Genomic DNA, 18,967 nt, shown 5'->3' on the forward strand with positions numbered 1-18,967 from the left:
GTGCACCTTTTTGTTATGCTTCTTAAAAAGCCTTTCTAAGCACAACTTTAAAAAATATCTCCTCTCTCTTGCTTTTTACATGAAAAATTTGCCAGAGTTTACACTTCCAAGCATGTTTCTTACCCCACTTATGAAGAGAGAGCCTCACCTCTGGGAGTCTCACAGTGTGAAGGATAGACACAAGACAAGGTGGTTTGGCAGATCCTCAGGAAGTTGACAAGTTAGGAGGGTTTATGAAAGCTAGGAAAAATAGTAATTGATTTTTTCTTTAATTTAATTTAATTTTCAACAGATGTGCTTATTGAGAAATAATTGCTCCTTTATTTGTAGTGAGATTTAAAGGTCAGAAAAATTGTTTCCTTTTCAAATAGAATAGAGGCACTTGAATACTACTAATGCCATAACCTACATTTATCCAATTATATGTTTCATTGAGGGATTGGCTAGAATCCAGATGCAGCAGTTGGAATAAAGGGCTCCCTGTCATTTATGTCTATGTGAAATAGCTCACTGCTTGCAATTGAATCTGCAATACCTCTTATGCTTAAAAAAAAAAAAAACCAAAACAAAACACCCAGTAAACTGGAATATTCTGGAGTGTGCAGTAACTTGCAGAGTGTTAAAGTGCATGAACAGTTTTGCTTTTTAGGCAGGTATTCTATATTCAGAACATTTTTTCCCTTAAAAATCTGCTGTTTTCTTGTGGAAATACTGATCTGTGCCATTGTTTTTTATTGTTTGCTTTGTGTATTTGGTATGCATAGTTTTGGTGGGAAGGGCATTGCTGGAGGCATTCTACCCTAATTTTACAATAATACTAAAATGGTCTCTCCATACACATTTTGTGAGCAGAGCCATCGAGGGACATGGACACAGTCTCAGCAGCACTCAGTTTAGCCTTGCATGTTTTGCCTAGGCTAGCAGTTCTTCACTTTGAAAGCAGGTGAAAAATAAAAGACAAATGATGTCTGGGCTTCCTGGGATTTGTTTAAATTTGAAAATCCAAGTTTCTCTATGATACTTGTCTAATTTTATGGATTTGCTGTGGGAGATTTCTTCTTTAAGACTTCTGCTTGCCAAGCACCTTTTAAATGAGTTCTCTCCCTCTTGTCATAACTCTGCTTAAATATTCATACAACTTTGTGCACCAGTTTTTTCTCTTCAGAAAAGGTGAGAAATAAGAACCAGAACTCCCCTTGTGGATACTTTAAGATGTTTACTTCTGCAATGTTAACAGTCCTTTCCAAAATGAATTTATGTTGAAAATCTACCACTTACTGTGGACTTTCCTGCAAAAATCATACCAATATCAGTAAAAAATGCACTATTGTCATTAAGATGCAGATACTTATCTCAGTCATTATCTCCATAGCTTATGAATACCTACTGGTAAAACTACCACACCTGCTGAATATAGATTTGATACAAATGATAATTTTAAAACTTAAGGTGCTGCATTTATGTGGGCTCTGAGAACACCGTGTTATGGAAGGAAAACATTGTGCATGAAATTAAAATATTGCAATAACATGAAATTAAAAGATCACTTATGCAAAAATAGTTGGCCAATACCAAGTAATTCTAGAAGTGGCATGCATTGGTTGGTACTCTGACATGTTCCACTGAGGAGTCTCCAGGGAGCCTGGGAACAGCAAATTTCCCGCAGGCTTCTCTGCCCTGTGGAGTGTGGCCACCTGCCATACTCTTCCTGTTTAGTTTTTCTTTAGTAGTTGTTTCTTTGGACAAGTAAAGGCCTAACTTACCTCAACTATAGCTCTTTCTTGTGTCCTACTGTGTTCATACTCACCAAGCAAAAAGTGGGTGGACTTATGCCATGGGTTAACACAAAGCATATGGCTTGCTTTTTTAGTCTAATGACAAGAAAAGCTGCAAAAATACATGCAATAAATTAGCATGAAAGTATGGCATGGCTCAGACAAGATCATTGCCACGGCTGTCTTCCCCAGACCAGCAGCAGTTCTCTGTTTCATACTTTTGGTCAGACCTACATATATTCATATATAGATATGCCCAGATATAGATACATGCTCAGAAAACTGTTGGCTTTAAGGTATCTCCTTCTTCCCGTAAGTAAATGAATTGATTTCTCCAGGTTGGAACCATCTTTGTCTTTTTAATTGTCAGCCTTCTCGGTGTCTTTTGGAGGTCAGAAGAGTTAAGAGACCAAACCTGCAGGACATACGGTCCTGCAGGCCCAGGTAGGATCAGAGGGGTTACACTGACAGTGCACTCCCACTACCCCATCTCATTCCAGGGAAGTCAAGCAGACAGTCCTGTAACTGATGAGGGCAAGAGTTCCTGGCTCTTCATAACAGGCCAGGAGTTCTTTGCTCTCCTTGTTCTCAGTGGAAAAAAAGTCAAATACACAGGACCACCCTCAGAAGAGCAGTGACATAGGAGTCTTGATCCTCGGGAAAAGATGTAAAATTAGTTTTCTGCACCTGCAGGACACCCTCACGACACTTTTCATGTGGGTACTCCTGTTACAGCACCTGCCTTTGCTAAGGGGTGCACAAAACAAGCTGCTGCTGCAAGTAGAGATCAAGGAGCCAGTCTTGACCATTCCTAGTTTTAGCAGCATGTTCCGAAGTTGCCTGAGTGCCCTGGCATCAGCTCTTTGATCACACTAGCAGTTTCAGTTGTGAGTGGTGCACCAGGCCCTGCAATAGCCAATATGCTGCCTCTTTTCATGAGAAAGGGAGCAGGCCTGGCTGGCCATGGCTGCAGTCACTCCAAGACTGTCCTGCCTCTGGCAGCATCAAGGGCAGCATGGCTTGAAGTCCTCAAGTGAAGCCTTCAGAACCAAAGGTGCCAGCTGCCCGTGCTGTGACTGCACTGCCTGCACAGTTACAGGCAGGGTGACAGCTCAGGAGCACGCCCCCAGCGTAGTTCTAATGCAGAGTGCAGAGAAAATCTTGCACGGAAGCCAAATTTGACACAAATAACACATCAGTGATCCAGAGATGTATTACAAAACATTAACAAAACCAGAGCACAAAGGTATAAATATAAATGTCCTTGGTGGTTTATTGTTCTTTGTACGTAAGAAGCTTTATTGTACAACTTACACAACTTTAGAATGGAAAAATGGTTAAAAATGTTTACAAAAAAAGCACGTTCTTAGAAAATTATGCTAGCAAAAACATTGGGAGGAGGGAAGCAAAAAAATCTTCAGTGTGCAAACTTTTTATAAAAATAGAAATACTAACTCTACAGGTAGCATTTCATGATAAATTATTTAAATAGCCTATCTACACAATTATGTGATTAACTATTACAATGGCAATGAGAAAAATAATTTATAAAAATACAAGCAATGGTATACAAGATGACAGGAAAAAATATAATACAACATTAGAAATTGTATTTGACTTTTTTTTTTCCAATGCCATTTCCTTTCTGGGAATACATTTTCTGCAAAGAAATTTTTACTATGTACAGCATTAACTTTTTAGTACTACAGTAGCTTTAAAGTTTGTTAGACATTTGAACTCTGCTTGCTCCAAAGGTTTTTCTCAGTCACACAACAATGAGGTAATATTTGTACGTAAAACTTTCACCATGTTCATTTCTTTTTATGTTTTGAAAAGACAAGGAAATATTATAGGTATAAGGATGCTGCCCCTTCTGCTGGGGAAAACAGTCTTTTAATGTACATCAAGGCCTCTCCCTCTTTTGCAAGGAGCTCGTGAAATTGTCGAGTCTGTGATGAATTCCTTCTCTTGTAGCTGCATGTCACTAGTTCCAATCTGAGCATGCAGCGGCCCAGAGAGCCCCTTACAGGGTTATTGAGGGCTGTCCTTGTGCCTCCCACTGCAATCTCCTCAGGGCAGCCCTCCTGGCTCTGCCAGGCCCACTGACCACAGGTAAAGCATCACAGACATTTCCCAGCACCAGAGAACACAGAGGGTGAATGGCATTCCCTCACCTCTAGTGCTATGGATGGGACAGAAACTGCTACTATCGAAAAGGACTTGAATTTTAGCACTGCAGAACAGTTGCCTGCCAGGCTACCAACCGCCTTGCACAAAGCAAGGAAAAGCCAACATTGAGCTCAGACTGAGAAAAACAAACATCCCATTGCCCACACCCTCAGTTTTCCTTGTGCCTCAAAGCCTTTATGGGAAAATAGCTCTATGTAACAAATACATCACCACTATCTGCTCCAGACAAGACTTTTTTCTCAACTAAACCCTCTCTAGTTTCAGTATAGAACAGAGACAATAAATAATCTGTATTTACAATCTTACAGTCATGAAGACTTGTAACAATGATTAGGTGGATAGTCTTGACGCATTTCTTGTTGTTTTAATCAATAATCCCTCAGTCATTATAACATCAAGAATAGGCAAAAATAAATATTTTACAATTTTATCTACAGGCCCCTTTTTCCTCCCCTCTAAAGAAGCGAGGGGTTTAAAACATCTATGGCATGTAGAAAAGGAATGTTTTCATTACATTATTTTTGTGCCTCTTTAACCATAAAAAGTGAAGCATGTGCTGGTTTCCTGAAGGACAGCACAGTGCTAGCTGAGATGGTGGTGCTTTCTGGCACCATATCTGAAAGAACACATTTGAAGGTAAGCAAGGCCAGCATCTAAATCAGGAAAAAACAGAATCTAATCATAAATCCCAGTTCTCCGAAAGCTGGTGTGATCCAGTGTACCAGTTTTTATCCTCTTTCCCTCCTGCCATGACAGAAATCAGTTTTAGGATCTCTGTTTTGTCCTGTGTAGTACAGCAGCTGATCTAGCTCACCATAGAGTAAGGCTATGTTTTATCTGAAAGGTATGACATAGAAAACAATTTCTCCAAGTTAAATGGATGTAAACCAAAGTAGCACAGCCTTCCTTAAAAAAAATTCTCTACCCCATAAAGAAAGACCTAGAGTTCCCCCTCCCACCCAAACTCCCTCGTCCCCACACAATGAAAGGTCTTCAGTTTAAGTAGTCCACAGCACATCCAAAGATGTTCTTTTACAAAATGCTACTCCATGGGACCTCCAGTTAGAGAGGCAGTGACTCTGCACTGTGATAAACAGCAAACAAATGTCTTTCCTACTGAAAGAAGTGTGCTTGTTCAGTGACGACAATTCTCATTTGCAAGACACATTTGTTTCCTTCCACTTCAGCAGAGGTCAGATGCCAAGTATGTTCTCACTTTCATTCTCTCAAAAGCATTCTCTTGAGGCAGGTCATGTGTTTCGAGTCCACATTTATGCAGAAAGAAGAAAGGAAGGAATAATATAATGGTCCCAGGATTTGTAAGGCTAAACGTTTCAAAAGGTGCAATTACCAGCATTTTTAAATAGTCTCTGAATCCAACAATCTTGTGATTATGAATCTGTGAAAAAAGGAAAATATATATTTAAATATTTCTGTGTATTATGCATGATTATGTCCAAATCATTAATGCCTAGAGACATTTGTAGAGAAAATGGAAAGTACTCTCAGTTAGGTACTTCCCTGAGTTAGACTTCATAATCTAATCTATGTAACCATTACATAATGAAGTGACAATTTCTGAAGACTAGGACAGTTGGAACTAGTTGTATGCCCTTACCTCCACTAAACTTCAAGACTGCAATATATGGACATCCATCTACTTTGCTTACTTTTAAGCAAATCAGCTTTTTACTTGCTAAAGTCAATACATTGCATTTCTGCCTTAGATTTTGTCAGATGTGCTCATTCATTCTAATCAGCACTTCAAAGAAGAGTCAAGATGTATTTAATTTCTGGAACTCAACATGGATTTCTGATACTTTGAAATAAATTAATAGAAATATACTTAGATTTTATATATTTAAATTTTTAACTGTGAAGAGTTTATCATGGTGTCCTGTTCCTGCCTGCAGAACTTGTTCAAAACTTAACCATGAAAGATCACAGTTCAACTTTCCCCCTTGGCTCTTATGTCTTATGTCCTTGAACCAACTCATTTATATATGACCTCTTAAATGCAATGTCGTCCTTACCTCTGCATTCATATTTAAGGTCTGAGAAGAACACCATTTCTTGAGAGAAGACAAATAATCCTAGCCGACCACCAGCATAGGTTTTATCGTAGATTGGTCCTGAGTCCGCCATGATTTTCTTCCCTTCATACATTACAACCCTACAAAGAGACAATAGCTCAGCCATCTTTCACAAGATCCTGTGAGGTTTATTTTCACAGACATCCACTTCTGTGATATTTACTTCAGATAAAAGGATGATGCTCACCTGATGTAGCCAGTCTTTGGTCTATGGCTAAGTCGCCATCTGTATGCAGTGAAGTCTTTCCAGCCTATGTGACGAGGATCATGCCACAAAGTTCTCACCTGTGAAAGAATGTTTTTTTATCAACCAAAGCCCAGAGATAACACAGCAGTTATTTTGACATGAAGGTGCCTTATTATTAAAGGCCACAAATAAGTCATTAGGCTCTGTAATAGCCTAAAGATAGAAATAATACAAATCAACTGCATTTAAATTTACTTTTAAAATATGTAAATGGGAAGCTACAACACAATTCCACATACAGTTGATTCACTGCTGCTGGGAAGTCTGTCTGCAGCAAGCAATCCTGTTAATTGTCTATAATATATTACTTGATTAGGAAAAAATTAGGAAGTTATTGGTATTTGCCAAGAAGCCTACATGATCAGCATGTGCAGGCCCCCTCTAAGTATCTAATTTGCTGGAAGAACAGCCTGCCTTATGCAGCAGAGTATGTTATTACACTGGAGTACTCATGTTATCATGCTAAGAGTACTTCAGCATGTAGTAGGTGCCACTCTTACCTGGCCAGGAGTGTTTCCTGTGTGCCACAGAGCATTACGAAGGTGTTCTCCTGGACCAGTGGTGGAATTCACTACTTTGATGGAGAGACCTGAATAGCCTTGAGCTTTGGTTGGTGTGGAGTCCCAGTAAGACTGGGTGATCTGCTTCCACATGACAACATAGAAACGACTGCTAGATTGGTAGCCAAATACAAAGCCAGCATAATCGTCATCCCTTTCTGTATTGATGAAGAAGGTACCACTGAAGTCCACAGCATTGAATTCATCAAAACCTACGGGGACATAAAAGAATAAAGTTTTAGGTGCTACTTTTTACAATTCTTAAACAACTCCTTAATAGTTACTTTGGTCCTCTTCCTCTCCCCCACCCCAACCAAAAATCAAACCACCCCAAACAATAGTGCCTGTTAAATTTTTACCCTTACCGACTGCAAGGCCAGGGTCACAGTTGACTGTCTGAACCAGTTCTTTACCCTGGTGACGAACAACCCAGTTTGGATCATTTTGGGATGTTCCTTTGGGATCCAGGGGAATCATCTGAAATTTCCGGAAATCAGTCTCACTAATTTCCACATTTTCAGGGCAGATATCATCAATATCTGGCACATTGTCTTGGTCAAAGTCATCTTTGCAGGCATCTCCACGTCCATCACCTGTAGGATAAAAGTAATTTTACTATTTTATTACCACCACTGTTTGCTTTTGAGTCATACAGCTTGGGAGTTAAGTCTGAATAGCAGATCTCAGACTGCCCAGGTACTTGGCAGACACATGACAGGAGCCACAGCAGCTACTGTATAAATGCCTTTTCACTCCAGCCTGTGGTCATTTTTACATTGATCTTTACTCCTGAGAAGCACTATAACAACATCCTGGGTTTTTTTTCTGGTAGAGATGTTCTGGATTTTTGTTACTTAGTTTTACCCAACATTAAATAGTGGGAAAAAAATAGCATCAAACTATTGCAAGAAACTCTTAAAATGTCATTATGATACTGGCTCTCTTACCATCAGAATCAGCTTGATCTGGGTTGGCAACCAATCTGCAGTTGTCTTTGTCATCAGGGATACCATCATTGTCATCATCATGGTCACAGGCATCACCTTTTCCATCCTTGTCATGGTCAGCTTGATTGGCATTGGGCACATAGGGGCAGTTATCAAGGTTATTTTGATGGCCATCTTCATCTATGTCCTGGTTGTTGTCACACTGATCACCTATGCGATCAGAATCGGTGTCTTCCTATCAGAGGAGGAAAAAAAAAACATTTTAAAAGGCCACTTAAAGAAGGCTGAGATAGGAGTGTTTGAAATAGGAGTCTTAATACGTAGAATTAACTGGGATTTCTGCTTGCTTTATCAAGAGCTAAGATGGATGGCTGGAGCTAAGTGGGTGGATTAATACACACTTAAAACTGCCTGTGCTAACTGGTTTTATGCTACTTTAGTCTTATTCTGGTTTTAATTTGAATTCACAGCATCAGAAAGCAGTGTTATCATCAGCTATCTTGTGCCTTTACCACATGCCTCTTCTGTCACTGGTCTACCATACTGGATGCAGGGTGCTTTATCTCCTACCTTCCCTGGCAGCAATGTGGTTTCAAGGGCCAATTCAGGGCTGGCCTATTCTGTACTCAGTCAGTAGAGACTCTAATATTAAAACAGTCTACCAATGCTTGGTGTTACATCCCCTACACCACAGCTTAATTTTCTCTATCATAAAAGCTCTTCATGCCCCCTGATTCATCAGTCAAGACAATTGTTCCCATGGTGGTGACAGACAGCATTAACTAACTAGTGTGCTTGCTGATCACATATTCTAGCCAGTCATTTGCATAATCAGCTCCTGAACTAAGAAAAACAATCCCGTCATCCCTGAGGTTGCCTCACATTTAGCCCAGTAGTCTTGTGAACACAGGTTCACAAGACAGAAGGCATACCATACACTGTTGGATTAGCTACTAATTCTGGCACTTGAAATCTAATATCTCCACTTCTAGAACTTGATTAGGATAGTGTTTGGAAAGCCATTAGAGTCTCATATTAAAATTTCAAAGTCACAAGAAAAAGGATCTTCCTGAAAGCAGCTGCCTCAAAGGATCTTCAGGCAATTCCCTCCCTCAAGTGGGGAAGTAGTAAAGCAAGTGACAATGACGAAGACATTTTATATTATCTGTTTAAATCCTTCAAGTAACACTGCTTTAGACTACATGGCCACACTACTCTACATTCCACTGATTTGCAACTGCTTTTCTAACCCTTCAAGCATTCCAGTTATATCCCTGAAGCTATTAAATGTAGTCTTTTAACTGACAGGATGTCACAGGCTTAATCTACTTCTGCCTTCAGTTTTTGAATCAGTAAGTTCTGAGAGTCTGGATCCCCCTGGATTTTTATGAAGGTGAATTTTACAAGTGTCAGAATACGCCTTTTTCTTAGAGAAAAGCAACTTGTGCTGCCTTCTACTTACTGCTAGAACAGTTATCTTCTGAAATTCAGTTGGCTTCAAGCTTAGGGACAAAGTTTAAAGAACAGCTTTGTGTCTAAGTGAATACAGCACTACTGGCTATGAAGAGAGTAGTTCCACTACCCACATTTTACACAATGTTCCCAAAGTATTTTATATTCTTGCTGTGAGGATCACCACAACTGACAAACCTAAGAAATGTTTAGGCAACAAGCACATGCAGTAGTCTCACAGATCTTCACTACAGCTACTTTTCAGAAAGTACCTAGCAGCTCTTCAAACTCTGAGGGCATATTATTTGATAAAGGCACCACATGGGAAAGTAGTAAGAACGATTTGTGACAAGTAAAATTTCAGGTGTAACCTGCCCCAATATTTTTTACATCACACAACTTGCTGTATTTTTTAGCACACCAGTCCTCTACTTATATAATTCAAATCCCTTACCTGGTCAGGGTTGTGTTCCAGTGGGCAGTTATCACACTGATCTCCAACACCATCCAAGTCTGTATCCCTCTGGTCTACATTGTAGACATACTGGCAGTTGTCCCTTTCATTAAGCACTCCTGTAAAAGTTCATGAATGAAAGTCAGACATCTAAATGCTGCAAAGGACTGTAAAAAGCCACCACACACTTCTTGATATCTTTTTTAAACCATTCTGAGCAGCATTTAAAAGCTTTGAAACATGAATCATCACTAGGTCTGTCACACACTTCTACTGCCTTGTGGGAATGGAGTTAGAGTTGAACTGTGCCAAAATGTATATATTCCAAAGTGAATTTCCATTAGCTCTAACTGTTCCTTCAGTAGCCTTCATGTCCTGAAACCCACAAGGGAACTTTTGTGCGTTCAGGGATGAAATTTTGGTAGGAAACCAGGATTACATTGTGTTCATTTGATTTATGGGTGATTAGAAAACCATCTAAAGGAGTGATCAGAGGCCACCTACCATCTCCATCAATATCTATTGCACATGCATCTCCTTCTCCATTGTTGTCAGTGTCAGTTTGATCAGGGTTGTGATTGTAGGGACAGTTGTCACAGCGGTCACCAACATCATCCCTGTCGTAGTCATACTGCTGTGGGTTGTAGATGAATGGACAGTTGTCCTGCAAAAATGAGAAAAGTCAAGTTTTAAAAAGAGTCAACGTAAAGCTTTAACCAGATTCTGCTTATGCTTGTACTGCTACATGAAAGAAGAAAAGAAAGGTGGAGAAACAGTTAAAACTCAGATGCTACTATCTCAAAACATCCTGTTGCTGGCATGAGTGTATGAATGGTTGAAAAACAAAAATTCACTTACAAAGCTCAAACAGCTGCAGAAAGTTTGCCTGCATGGTTATGCATATCTAAGGTTTCTAGGATAGCTGTCAGTGCCAGCAATTTCCTATGGTCCTCTCTTAACATTAAGGTCAGAAGCTAGACCCCAGCTTTGGGAAGGGGAGTGGGAAAGCCACATTCTCAAAAGTTGTTTTTTTTCTGTTTCCTCACCCGGTCATCAGGAATGCCATCATCATCATCATCACTGTCACAGGCATCACCAATCCCATCCTTATCATAGTCTTCCTGCCCTGAGTTAGGCAGATTAGGGCAGTTATCCTACAAAGAAAGAAGTACACAGATGTTCACTCCTAGTATATTTACAATATGGATTTGAGCAGGTAAAATCTAATAATTAGGCAAAATTGTAACACCTCAATCAGGTAGGAGTAACCTTACTGTAATTCTCTTAATTTAATCTAGTCATTACAGTGATAAGTCTTAGAAAGCCACAGTTAAATAATTTTTAAAATAAAGATTGGGTTGCTTTGGAGAATCTTACCCTGCTGCTCTTCCCTTGGAGATTGCTATCAGAACAAAGCTGATATAGGTATGGCCTAAATTAGAATCTTCCTAGAACGTTTACAACAATCAGGCTTCATTTTTTCCCATATCACAAGAATATATAAAGCAATACAGGAACAGCAAGAACCTCCTAGCAATGCCTTGACAATGGTATCCCTACACCTCCTCTATCCCTAGAAGGTTATTTGGAGAGAGAATAGTTTAATAGCTTAGGCTGTTGGAATGGCAGATGGTAAAAGAGGATAAACTTACTTTTTTGCAGTGATAAGTAGCATTGGCAACACAAACCAGGTTCTCATTTGGCCATCCATCCAAGTCAGTATCTTCTCCACAGATTATGCCATTGCCAGCATAGCCTGGTTTACATTCACAGCGATACATAGGGTCACTAAAGTGGCCAAGGTAATTGCATTTGGCATTCTTGTTGCAGTCATGTGTTCCATCTGTGCATGGATTACGTGGCTTGCAGACCTAGAAGACCACAAAGAAATTAAACCCACTGAAAATATTGTTTTATCCCTCACTTTCCCCCCAAAGATTCAAATACAATTCCTAATCAATCAGGTTAAAAAAAAAGCCTCATACATGACTTTCTTCCAGTCCTCAACTCCAGTACCACTCTGCACTAATTGTTTTTCTTGCTCAAACTTTATGTATTATCAAATGGAACCAAGCACTAAGATATGAGGCACATACTTATGTATCATTAGTGAATACTGATTTACTCCTGAGTTACTCCTAAAATTATGTGAAACCTCTGAACCCTGCATGGTTGAGGAGGATAATGATATTTAAAACTCATTTTGATCTTCAAAATTGGTCAATGCTTCTGTTCTGAAGCACAGAAGATGGTATTTTATCAAATGCTCCAAGTCTTTTTTGCCTAGAACATATAGGTGTTTTCTGTTTTCCAGAAACTTCATGAGCTTTTGTAGCCCAGAACAATTCTCAAATTGACAATACCTGTTTGTTACTCATGGCATCCTCAACACTGCGGCCAAATGGCTGTGTTCCAGTGAAACGTGGTGGGCAGGGCAGACAGTTGTACCCAGGTTCAGTATTCTCACACCTGTGCACTCCGTTGAAGACAAAGCAGGCATCAGGAACCTCTTTGCACTGAAATATGAGTTTGAGATGAAGGAGAACAAGAGTTAGCATTATAAAACTGATTCTGTCCTCCCTTTCCATTTTCTTTCATTCCCTTTCAAGGAGCAAAGTACAGTTTTCTTACCTCATCAATATCTTGGCAGTGAATACCATCACCATGGTAGCCAGCAGGACAGGCACCACACTTCCAGGAACCATCAGGGGCACTGGTGCACACAGCCCCCGCAAAGCAGGGATTAGACAGACACCCATCTGTGAAACAAGCAAGGAAATGTTGTGATAAAAGATGCTTTACCATGATGTATTTGCCTAATATCCTGGTCTAAAATTCTAGCACTTGAGGTTTGCAGACTTTACATTGGTATTTTCAAGATTATCAACAACCTTCAGATGTTCATGGGCAAATGGATACTCACCAATTGGACAGTCCTGTTTGTTGCAGACCTGAGTCCCCCTAGCTTCACCTACACAAGTCTTCCCACCATACTGAGGCTCGGGATTATTGCAGAGACGGCTTCGCTTCTGAAGTCCTCCTCCACATGTCACTGTGCAAGCATCCCATGGAGACCATGGTCCCCAGTTGCCATTAACTAAAGGGAGAAGAAGATAGGAAACATGTATAGCTTTAAATTCAGTGCTACAACCAGTTTTTAACTGACTAAGGACTTTATTTTTGTAGGGAGAGCAGTTCAGACATTGTTCTGACATAAATGACAGAAATAATGGACTCCATGGAAGAGGCATAAAAATAGTTTCATCTGAAACTAACCTGTGAGGTTTTACATAGCCCACTTCTAAATTTAAAGAGAGAAGAATAATAGAACAAGCTTACTAAATAACTACTCAAGATATTCATTATTTAAGCTATCAATTACTAGTTACCACCAGGACACACTTACTTGGGCAAGGATCTTTCTGGCAGGCTTTGTTTTCTCTTGCTTCACCCTCACAAGGTTTGCCATTCAGCTGTGGCACTGGAGAGTTGCAAAGGCGAATTCTAGTAATGATGCCCGTGCCACAAGTGACAGAACACGATGACCATGGTGACCAGTGACTCCAGCCACCATCCTGTTTAACTACAAGAGAGATTTCTGTTATTCATAATTTCTGAAGACTTCAGCTGTACAGCACCTAGGATACAGCCAGTACCAGGACCAAAGACTCCATGTGTAATGGATAGCCTCCTGACTGTCACAGATGAAGTTTTGCAACTAGGGAAATTTCACACCTAAACTGGCATCACATTTCATCCTGGGAGCAGTGCCCAAACATGCCTGTTTACTGCATTAACTATCTGCTCCCCTCCACGTTGTTAATACAAGTCCTTAAAGCTAGAAGCCAAGGATCTGTGCCAGTGGCAGAGCTACATGGTAATCCTTGCTTTTAACATTCAGCCAATAAAAGCAGCCGCTGTTTTACTGCCAGCATGAGTAGATTAAGTACTTACATCTCTTATCACACTCCTGAAGGTGGCAAGTCCGAGTCTGCACAGAGGAGCCTTCACAGCGGTTATTGAGACTGTCACAGGAGCGGCCTCTCTGCTGAATCCCATTCCCACAGGTCACAGAACACGAGGTCCATTCAGACCAAGGAGACCATCCATCGTCTGCGTAGTCGCTAGCTGCAGAGGGATACAGCTCTCAGTAAGACTCCAGGTAGATGCTTTTCCATATCTTCTCTCCCACCCCTCTCTCCGCAAACAAGGACACAACTGTCCTCAGAAGCCACAGGCATCTTCCTTTGTGTTCCTCCCTGAACTCAAACATTTCAGTATGTTTCATATTGTAGAAAATATTTGAACACGTATCACTTAAGTGATTAGCCTCAAAGACACGTCAGATTAACCTACTTCAGAAGCACAAGGTTACCCTAGGATATCCAGTTCTGGTATACTGCAGAGCAGCATGTGTCTAGTTAGATGTGAACAACTGCTACAGGACTGTGAAAGTATTAAGTACTTACGCCAGCATCGAGGGCAGCACTCCCCATCAGGCACAGTGGCATTGGAACAAGGCATGAGAGGACAGGACACTTTCCGGCATATGGTGGCAGAGTTCTACAAAGAGTTGTGAGAATTACAGTTACCAAGCGGAACATAATGTCTGGAGTCTGGGTAAATAATAGGGACCTTTTCTGCAGAACTTTAAGACCCACTAGCATATTGTAAAGCAGAGACCCTTGTATTTAGAGCTAAAATACAACCTAAGGGGTAGTCCCAGGTATTTTCAGTCAAACTTCATCTCGTTTCCATTCTCACCCATTATTTTTTAGTCAAAAGCAGAAATATTTTGGTTCTGCAGAAATTTATCAGTAGCAGCTAGCAGATGCCAGCTCAAGTGAATGACTATTATGTGATACCCAAAGTATAAGGTCAGATTTCAAAGAAATGTAAAAAGAATGAGAAGCCAACTTTCTTTTCAGTTAAAATGGATTTAAGCTGATTATATGGTAAAGATAAAATGAGTTTAGTGGACTCTGCTCAAGTGCCATGCAATCTGTAACTTATAATTAGAGGTTTTTGATCTGTAAGCCAAACAGGCAGGGTAAGAACACCCACCTCCAATCTCACTAAGAGCTAAAGGGCAGTCTGTAGTTTTGCTTCTTGAAGGTAGCAGCTTGGTCAGAAGAATGCTCTCATGATTACTATTTTAATTTCCCCAAGCAAATTACTAGATTAAGGCAATTACAACTAACATTGAGTAAACAGCTTGGTAGAAACAAGGCAAATGCAAAAGTCACAGCACCATTTGCTGACTACAAGACAAAAGACACAGTGAGCTAAAGAAGCAAACACAGAATTTGAGTTGCCTTGTATTGCACATATACAAATACTTGACTTTTAGTTTCTAAAGAGTGGCATGGTAATTAGCCACTCTTTGGTAGACTGGTACCCCAAAAATGCTTTTGCTAAGGTATACTTAAATGGAACAAGCAAATAATTTAAAGAAATCCTGAAACTGTATATGTTTTGTGTATATTTACAACATTCAGTGGAAGTGAAACACAAAGATTAAGTATCTTGCTAATGTGATCTGGGAATTTAAACAGCTAAACTGAAATCCAAAAGGGACTGCTGTTCCACATAATCTGTAAAAGCCAATAGGACACACCTAGAAGCATTTTCTAGATAAAGAAAAACACCACAAGTTTAAGTGCCTTTACTGAGTACTAGAAAGTCTTTTTCTACTAAGTGAGCAGGAGGTTCAGTGAGGACAGAAAGTAGATCTGGAAAAGCTGATAGTACCATACATTTGTTGTGTTGGTACTGACTTTTAGTTTACTGTGGACTCAGTTTACTGGTGGACTCAAGCACTCCCCAAATTAAGGAACTGAAACCATTAATGGCTATATCAGAGTGATACATATAATTTCAGAGTTTCATATAATTTTCTAGAATACTGCTGTTGAGACAAGGTATGAAAGCTGCTTTTATAGCAGAGATCTAGTAGAATGAAATAAACTGATTAATTCTGTGGCTTCTCTAGTATGCTCAGTTCTGTGTATGATTCACTCTTTCTAACAAACAATGCAGTTTAGAAATATCTATTAATTCCAGCTTATGAGTTTATATTCAGGTGATTTGTGAACGTGAGGAATCTTACCTGGCAAGTACATTCAGTGCAGCTGTCAATAGTCCACTCCTCTTTATTTTTGTGCAAGACTCCATTATGAATGCATGCTCCAGGAGTGATCTGGACTACTTTGGCAATGATTTCATTTTCTTCAGTCTTGGAGGTGAGAAGCAAAAAGAAGATATTTAGGATTTAATACAGAAACAACCTTTTTCACAAAGGTCAAAGTAAATATTTTGCTGTTTACACAGGCTCTCAAAAGTCAGGTTATAATTAATTCACTAAGCGCTAGCTAATGAAAGGTACCATGAAGCTGACCATCACTTACCACTTTTCGAACTCTGTCTTGAAGTGTTGTAACCATGGAACGTAGCCCTTGCAGTTCCACAAACATATTTGTCAGCTCATCACAGGAAAATCCACAGACAGCTTGGATGTCCTTTGTTTTATGGCCAATGTAATTAGTGCGGATAGCTGGGCTGGAACCATTGATGGGGTTGTCCAAAGTAATGATTGCACTAGTGGCTAAGAGCAAAAACCAGACATGAAGTAAGTGAATTTTATACCACATGCATTTATCATTCCAGGCTAACACCTGCTAAACAGCTGCCACCAGATTCATTAGGGTGCCTGCAGAAATATAATCTTATTTCTTATGCAACGTGGATTTGCATGTCAGCATACTTCTGAGTTCTGTTTCAACTTGTCTTTCTAACGTAACGAGAAATCTTATTTTGAATAGGTCACTGGACTCAGAAGATTGTAAACTTACAGCTGGAGCAGCCTTTGTTCCGCAGGATAGTTTCCAGAGTTGTTCCAAACACAAACCGCACATTCTGCAGCAGACCCTGTGGACAGAGGAAGAATTACAGCTACTTGCAGCAACTGCAAGGGAAAGAAGTACCCTTGGAGAGACTGAAGGTCATGCAAGATCTTACAGAGCAATTTCATGACAGACAGACGGAAAAGTGAAACATATTGCTCTATTCTCCTTAATGAAAACCAGCCCTGCTTCCTAACGGTCTTATCCTTGAGCATAAGGACTTGGCGACTCTCCAAGCAGGAAGGAAAAAACCCATGGATTTCTGAATCTCATATAAAAAGCTGAGCAATGAAGCTGCAACTACCTGTCTGGAAGCTTCAGTGCCTTCTTATTACTGCAGAAAGTTCCATCCCTGCAAATCTAATGCTTTACCCTTCCAACTCCATTAGTAACGTTCAGCAGATTTAGAGGTCTTTGTTGCTGTTTAGGCTCATTGAGTAGATAGTGCACCTTCAAAACAAATGACTGAAAATTCTAGGCAAAAACATAAGGGAAAGTCTTACCTGGAAGTTGTCATTGACTCCCCCTTTGGCAATACGGAGCATGGCACTGCTGGCCAGGTCCCTAGTGAAGATGTTCTGGATGGGGATGTCCAGTTCAGCGTTCTCCATTTTCTCACACCCCACATACAGCTGAGCTCGGTCCTCCTGCACAAACAGGGTGATATTCTTCCAGTGTCCTGTAGCTAGCAAGACATCCTCTACTGACACTAACTGCTGCTTGCCATCAACAGAAAGGCTCAGGTCCAGGGAGCCTGCCTTGCCATTTGATACTAGACTGAAGACATGACCAGAGCCGTCTTTCTGTTCCACAGAGAGCAGTGTGCCTCTGCTCTTCTTGGCTTGTCGGAGAGTAGCCAGGAGAATGAAGCCCTTCTCAGCATGGATGGCATCTAATAAGTCTTGGAACTTCGAGTCAGGGACAGCAGGGATGCGACTGGCATCTTCAATGCGGTAAGCAGGGCTGGAGGATTCTGGTCCCTTCACCAGGTACACCCCGGGGGCCCGGCGCCCGGCTCCCTTCCGCATGAAGCCAATGAGCTCAAAGAGATCGAAGACGCTGTTATCATCATTCCTGGACTCTGCAGAGAGACATCAGGACAAGCATCATGAGAAAAGGACAAGAGGCTCAGTAGGTGCAAATCTCCCAGGATTACTTAACATTTTGGCTCCTGGTGTACATCATGAAAGGCACAGTGCCTCACATCAGAGCACAGACAGTAGCTCTGATGGTGCAGCAGTCCCACCAGGAGCTGCTGTGCAGTAGTACATGTGAATTCTTGTACAGGAGCCAGTCGGCACAGGAGTGCCAGGTACCCGCTGACTGACACACAAAGGTAGCAGCCGTTCTGGCACCTCATTACACTCTAGCAGCACAGAAATAGACAGCAAAGCCCAGTCTGCAATATTCCTATACTAGGACATGTCAAAGTGAGTTTGCATAATCTAGCTGCGTGACAGCAGCACAGTAGCAGCTTCTCTAAGTCACCAAGACGGCAGCCCACTACCCCATTTCCTCTTCAGGCTGTTCCTACATCATGTTCCTCCTTTCCTCAACGCAGAGATAGACAAGCTACATGCTCGAGTTCTGGAGACTCTGCGTTCCTATTTCCGAAGGCTACACAAATTCCACACCAGAGAGAAGTTCCCTGTTCCCAAGTAGCTGATGCTCAGGTAAAAACGTTTTTGTTCATTGAGAGCTTTGGAGCTCTTTACCATCGAGCCCGAGCACATCTGCCTACACAGGCACCAAAGTTTTTTATCTTTGCCCCAGGTACCAGCACAGAGCTGGCCTTACCTGCAGTGCGCTTGGTCTCTGAGCCGCCGAGCACGAGCAGAAGGAGGCAGAGAGCAGTCGCTGGCCCCATGGCAAAGGTCTGTCTCTGAACCAGCCTGGGGACACACACGAGGAAGGTCACCGCGCTGCCGTCGCACCCACGACCGGCGCCAGCGAGGCTCCGGCAGGCTGCGCAGCGGGCACGGTGCAGGTGTCCCCGGCCGCCCTCGGACGGGACAGCGAGCGCGGCGGGAGCCGCTCCAGCACCTACCTGCGGGAAGAGCGATCCGGGCGGTCAGCGCCGGCCTCTGGGTACCGGCGACCAATATCCGCGGGCGGCCCCGACTGTCCCGGCGCGGGAGGGCGAGCAGCGGCGGGCAACTGTAGCGGCGCTGCCGGGACTCTGCGGGCACCGGCCGCCGCGCCCGGCTATAAAGGGATGGCTCGCATTCCTGGGCGCACGGCGGGCCAATCGGCGGCGGCGGGGCAGGAAGCGGGAGGCGGGAGCCGGGTGGCTCCGGGGCCAGGGACAACTTTCCGCAGGGGCCGGGGGGCGGGGGCGGGCGCGCCC

The 18,967-nt window shown here is 41.7% G+C and overlaps 1 protein-coding gene across 1 annotated transcript; it reads right to left on the minus strand.

The window, feature by feature from the left end:
- Nucleotides 1–3,024: 3,024 nt before the first annotated feature.
- Nucleotides 3,025–18,899, minus strand: THBS1 (thrombospondin 1). Its single transcript, XM_041427571.1, has 22 exons — nucleotides 18,668–18,899; nucleotides 18,418–18,512; nucleotides 17,124–17,701; nucleotides 16,570–16,645; nucleotides 16,126–16,322; nucleotides 15,828–15,953; nucleotides 14,188–14,281; nucleotides 13,673–13,846; nucleotides 13,125–13,301; nucleotides 12,642–12,815; nucleotides 12,350–12,477; nucleotides 12,082–12,234; nucleotides 11,371–11,589; nucleotides 10,765–10,872; nucleotides 10,223–10,382; nucleotides 9,719–9,837; nucleotides 7,813–8,047; nucleotides 7,231–7,458; nucleotides 6,806–7,077; nucleotides 6,246–6,343; nucleotides 5,999–6,138; nucleotides 3,025–5,364 (listed from the first exon to the last, which is right to left on the minus strand). Exons 2-22 carry the CDS (start codon nucleotides 18,485–18,487, stop codon nucleotides 5,357–5,359), a joined length of 3,534 nt encoding a protein of 1,177 aa, XP_041283505.1. The 5' UTR covers nucleotides 18,488–18,512; nucleotides 18,668–18,899; the 3' UTR covers nucleotides 3,025–5,356.
- Nucleotides 18,900–18,967: the final 68 nt, after the last annotated feature.

This window comes from Onychostruthus taczanowskii, unplaced genomic scaffold, assembly GCF_017590055.1.
Source record: "Onychostruthus taczanowskii isolate IOZ18803 unplaced genomic scaffold, ASM1759005v1 scaffold1, whole genome shotgun sequence".
Classification (NCBI taxonomy): Eukaryota; Metazoa; Chordata; class Aves; order Passeriformes; family Passeridae; genus Onychostruthus; species Onychostruthus taczanowskii.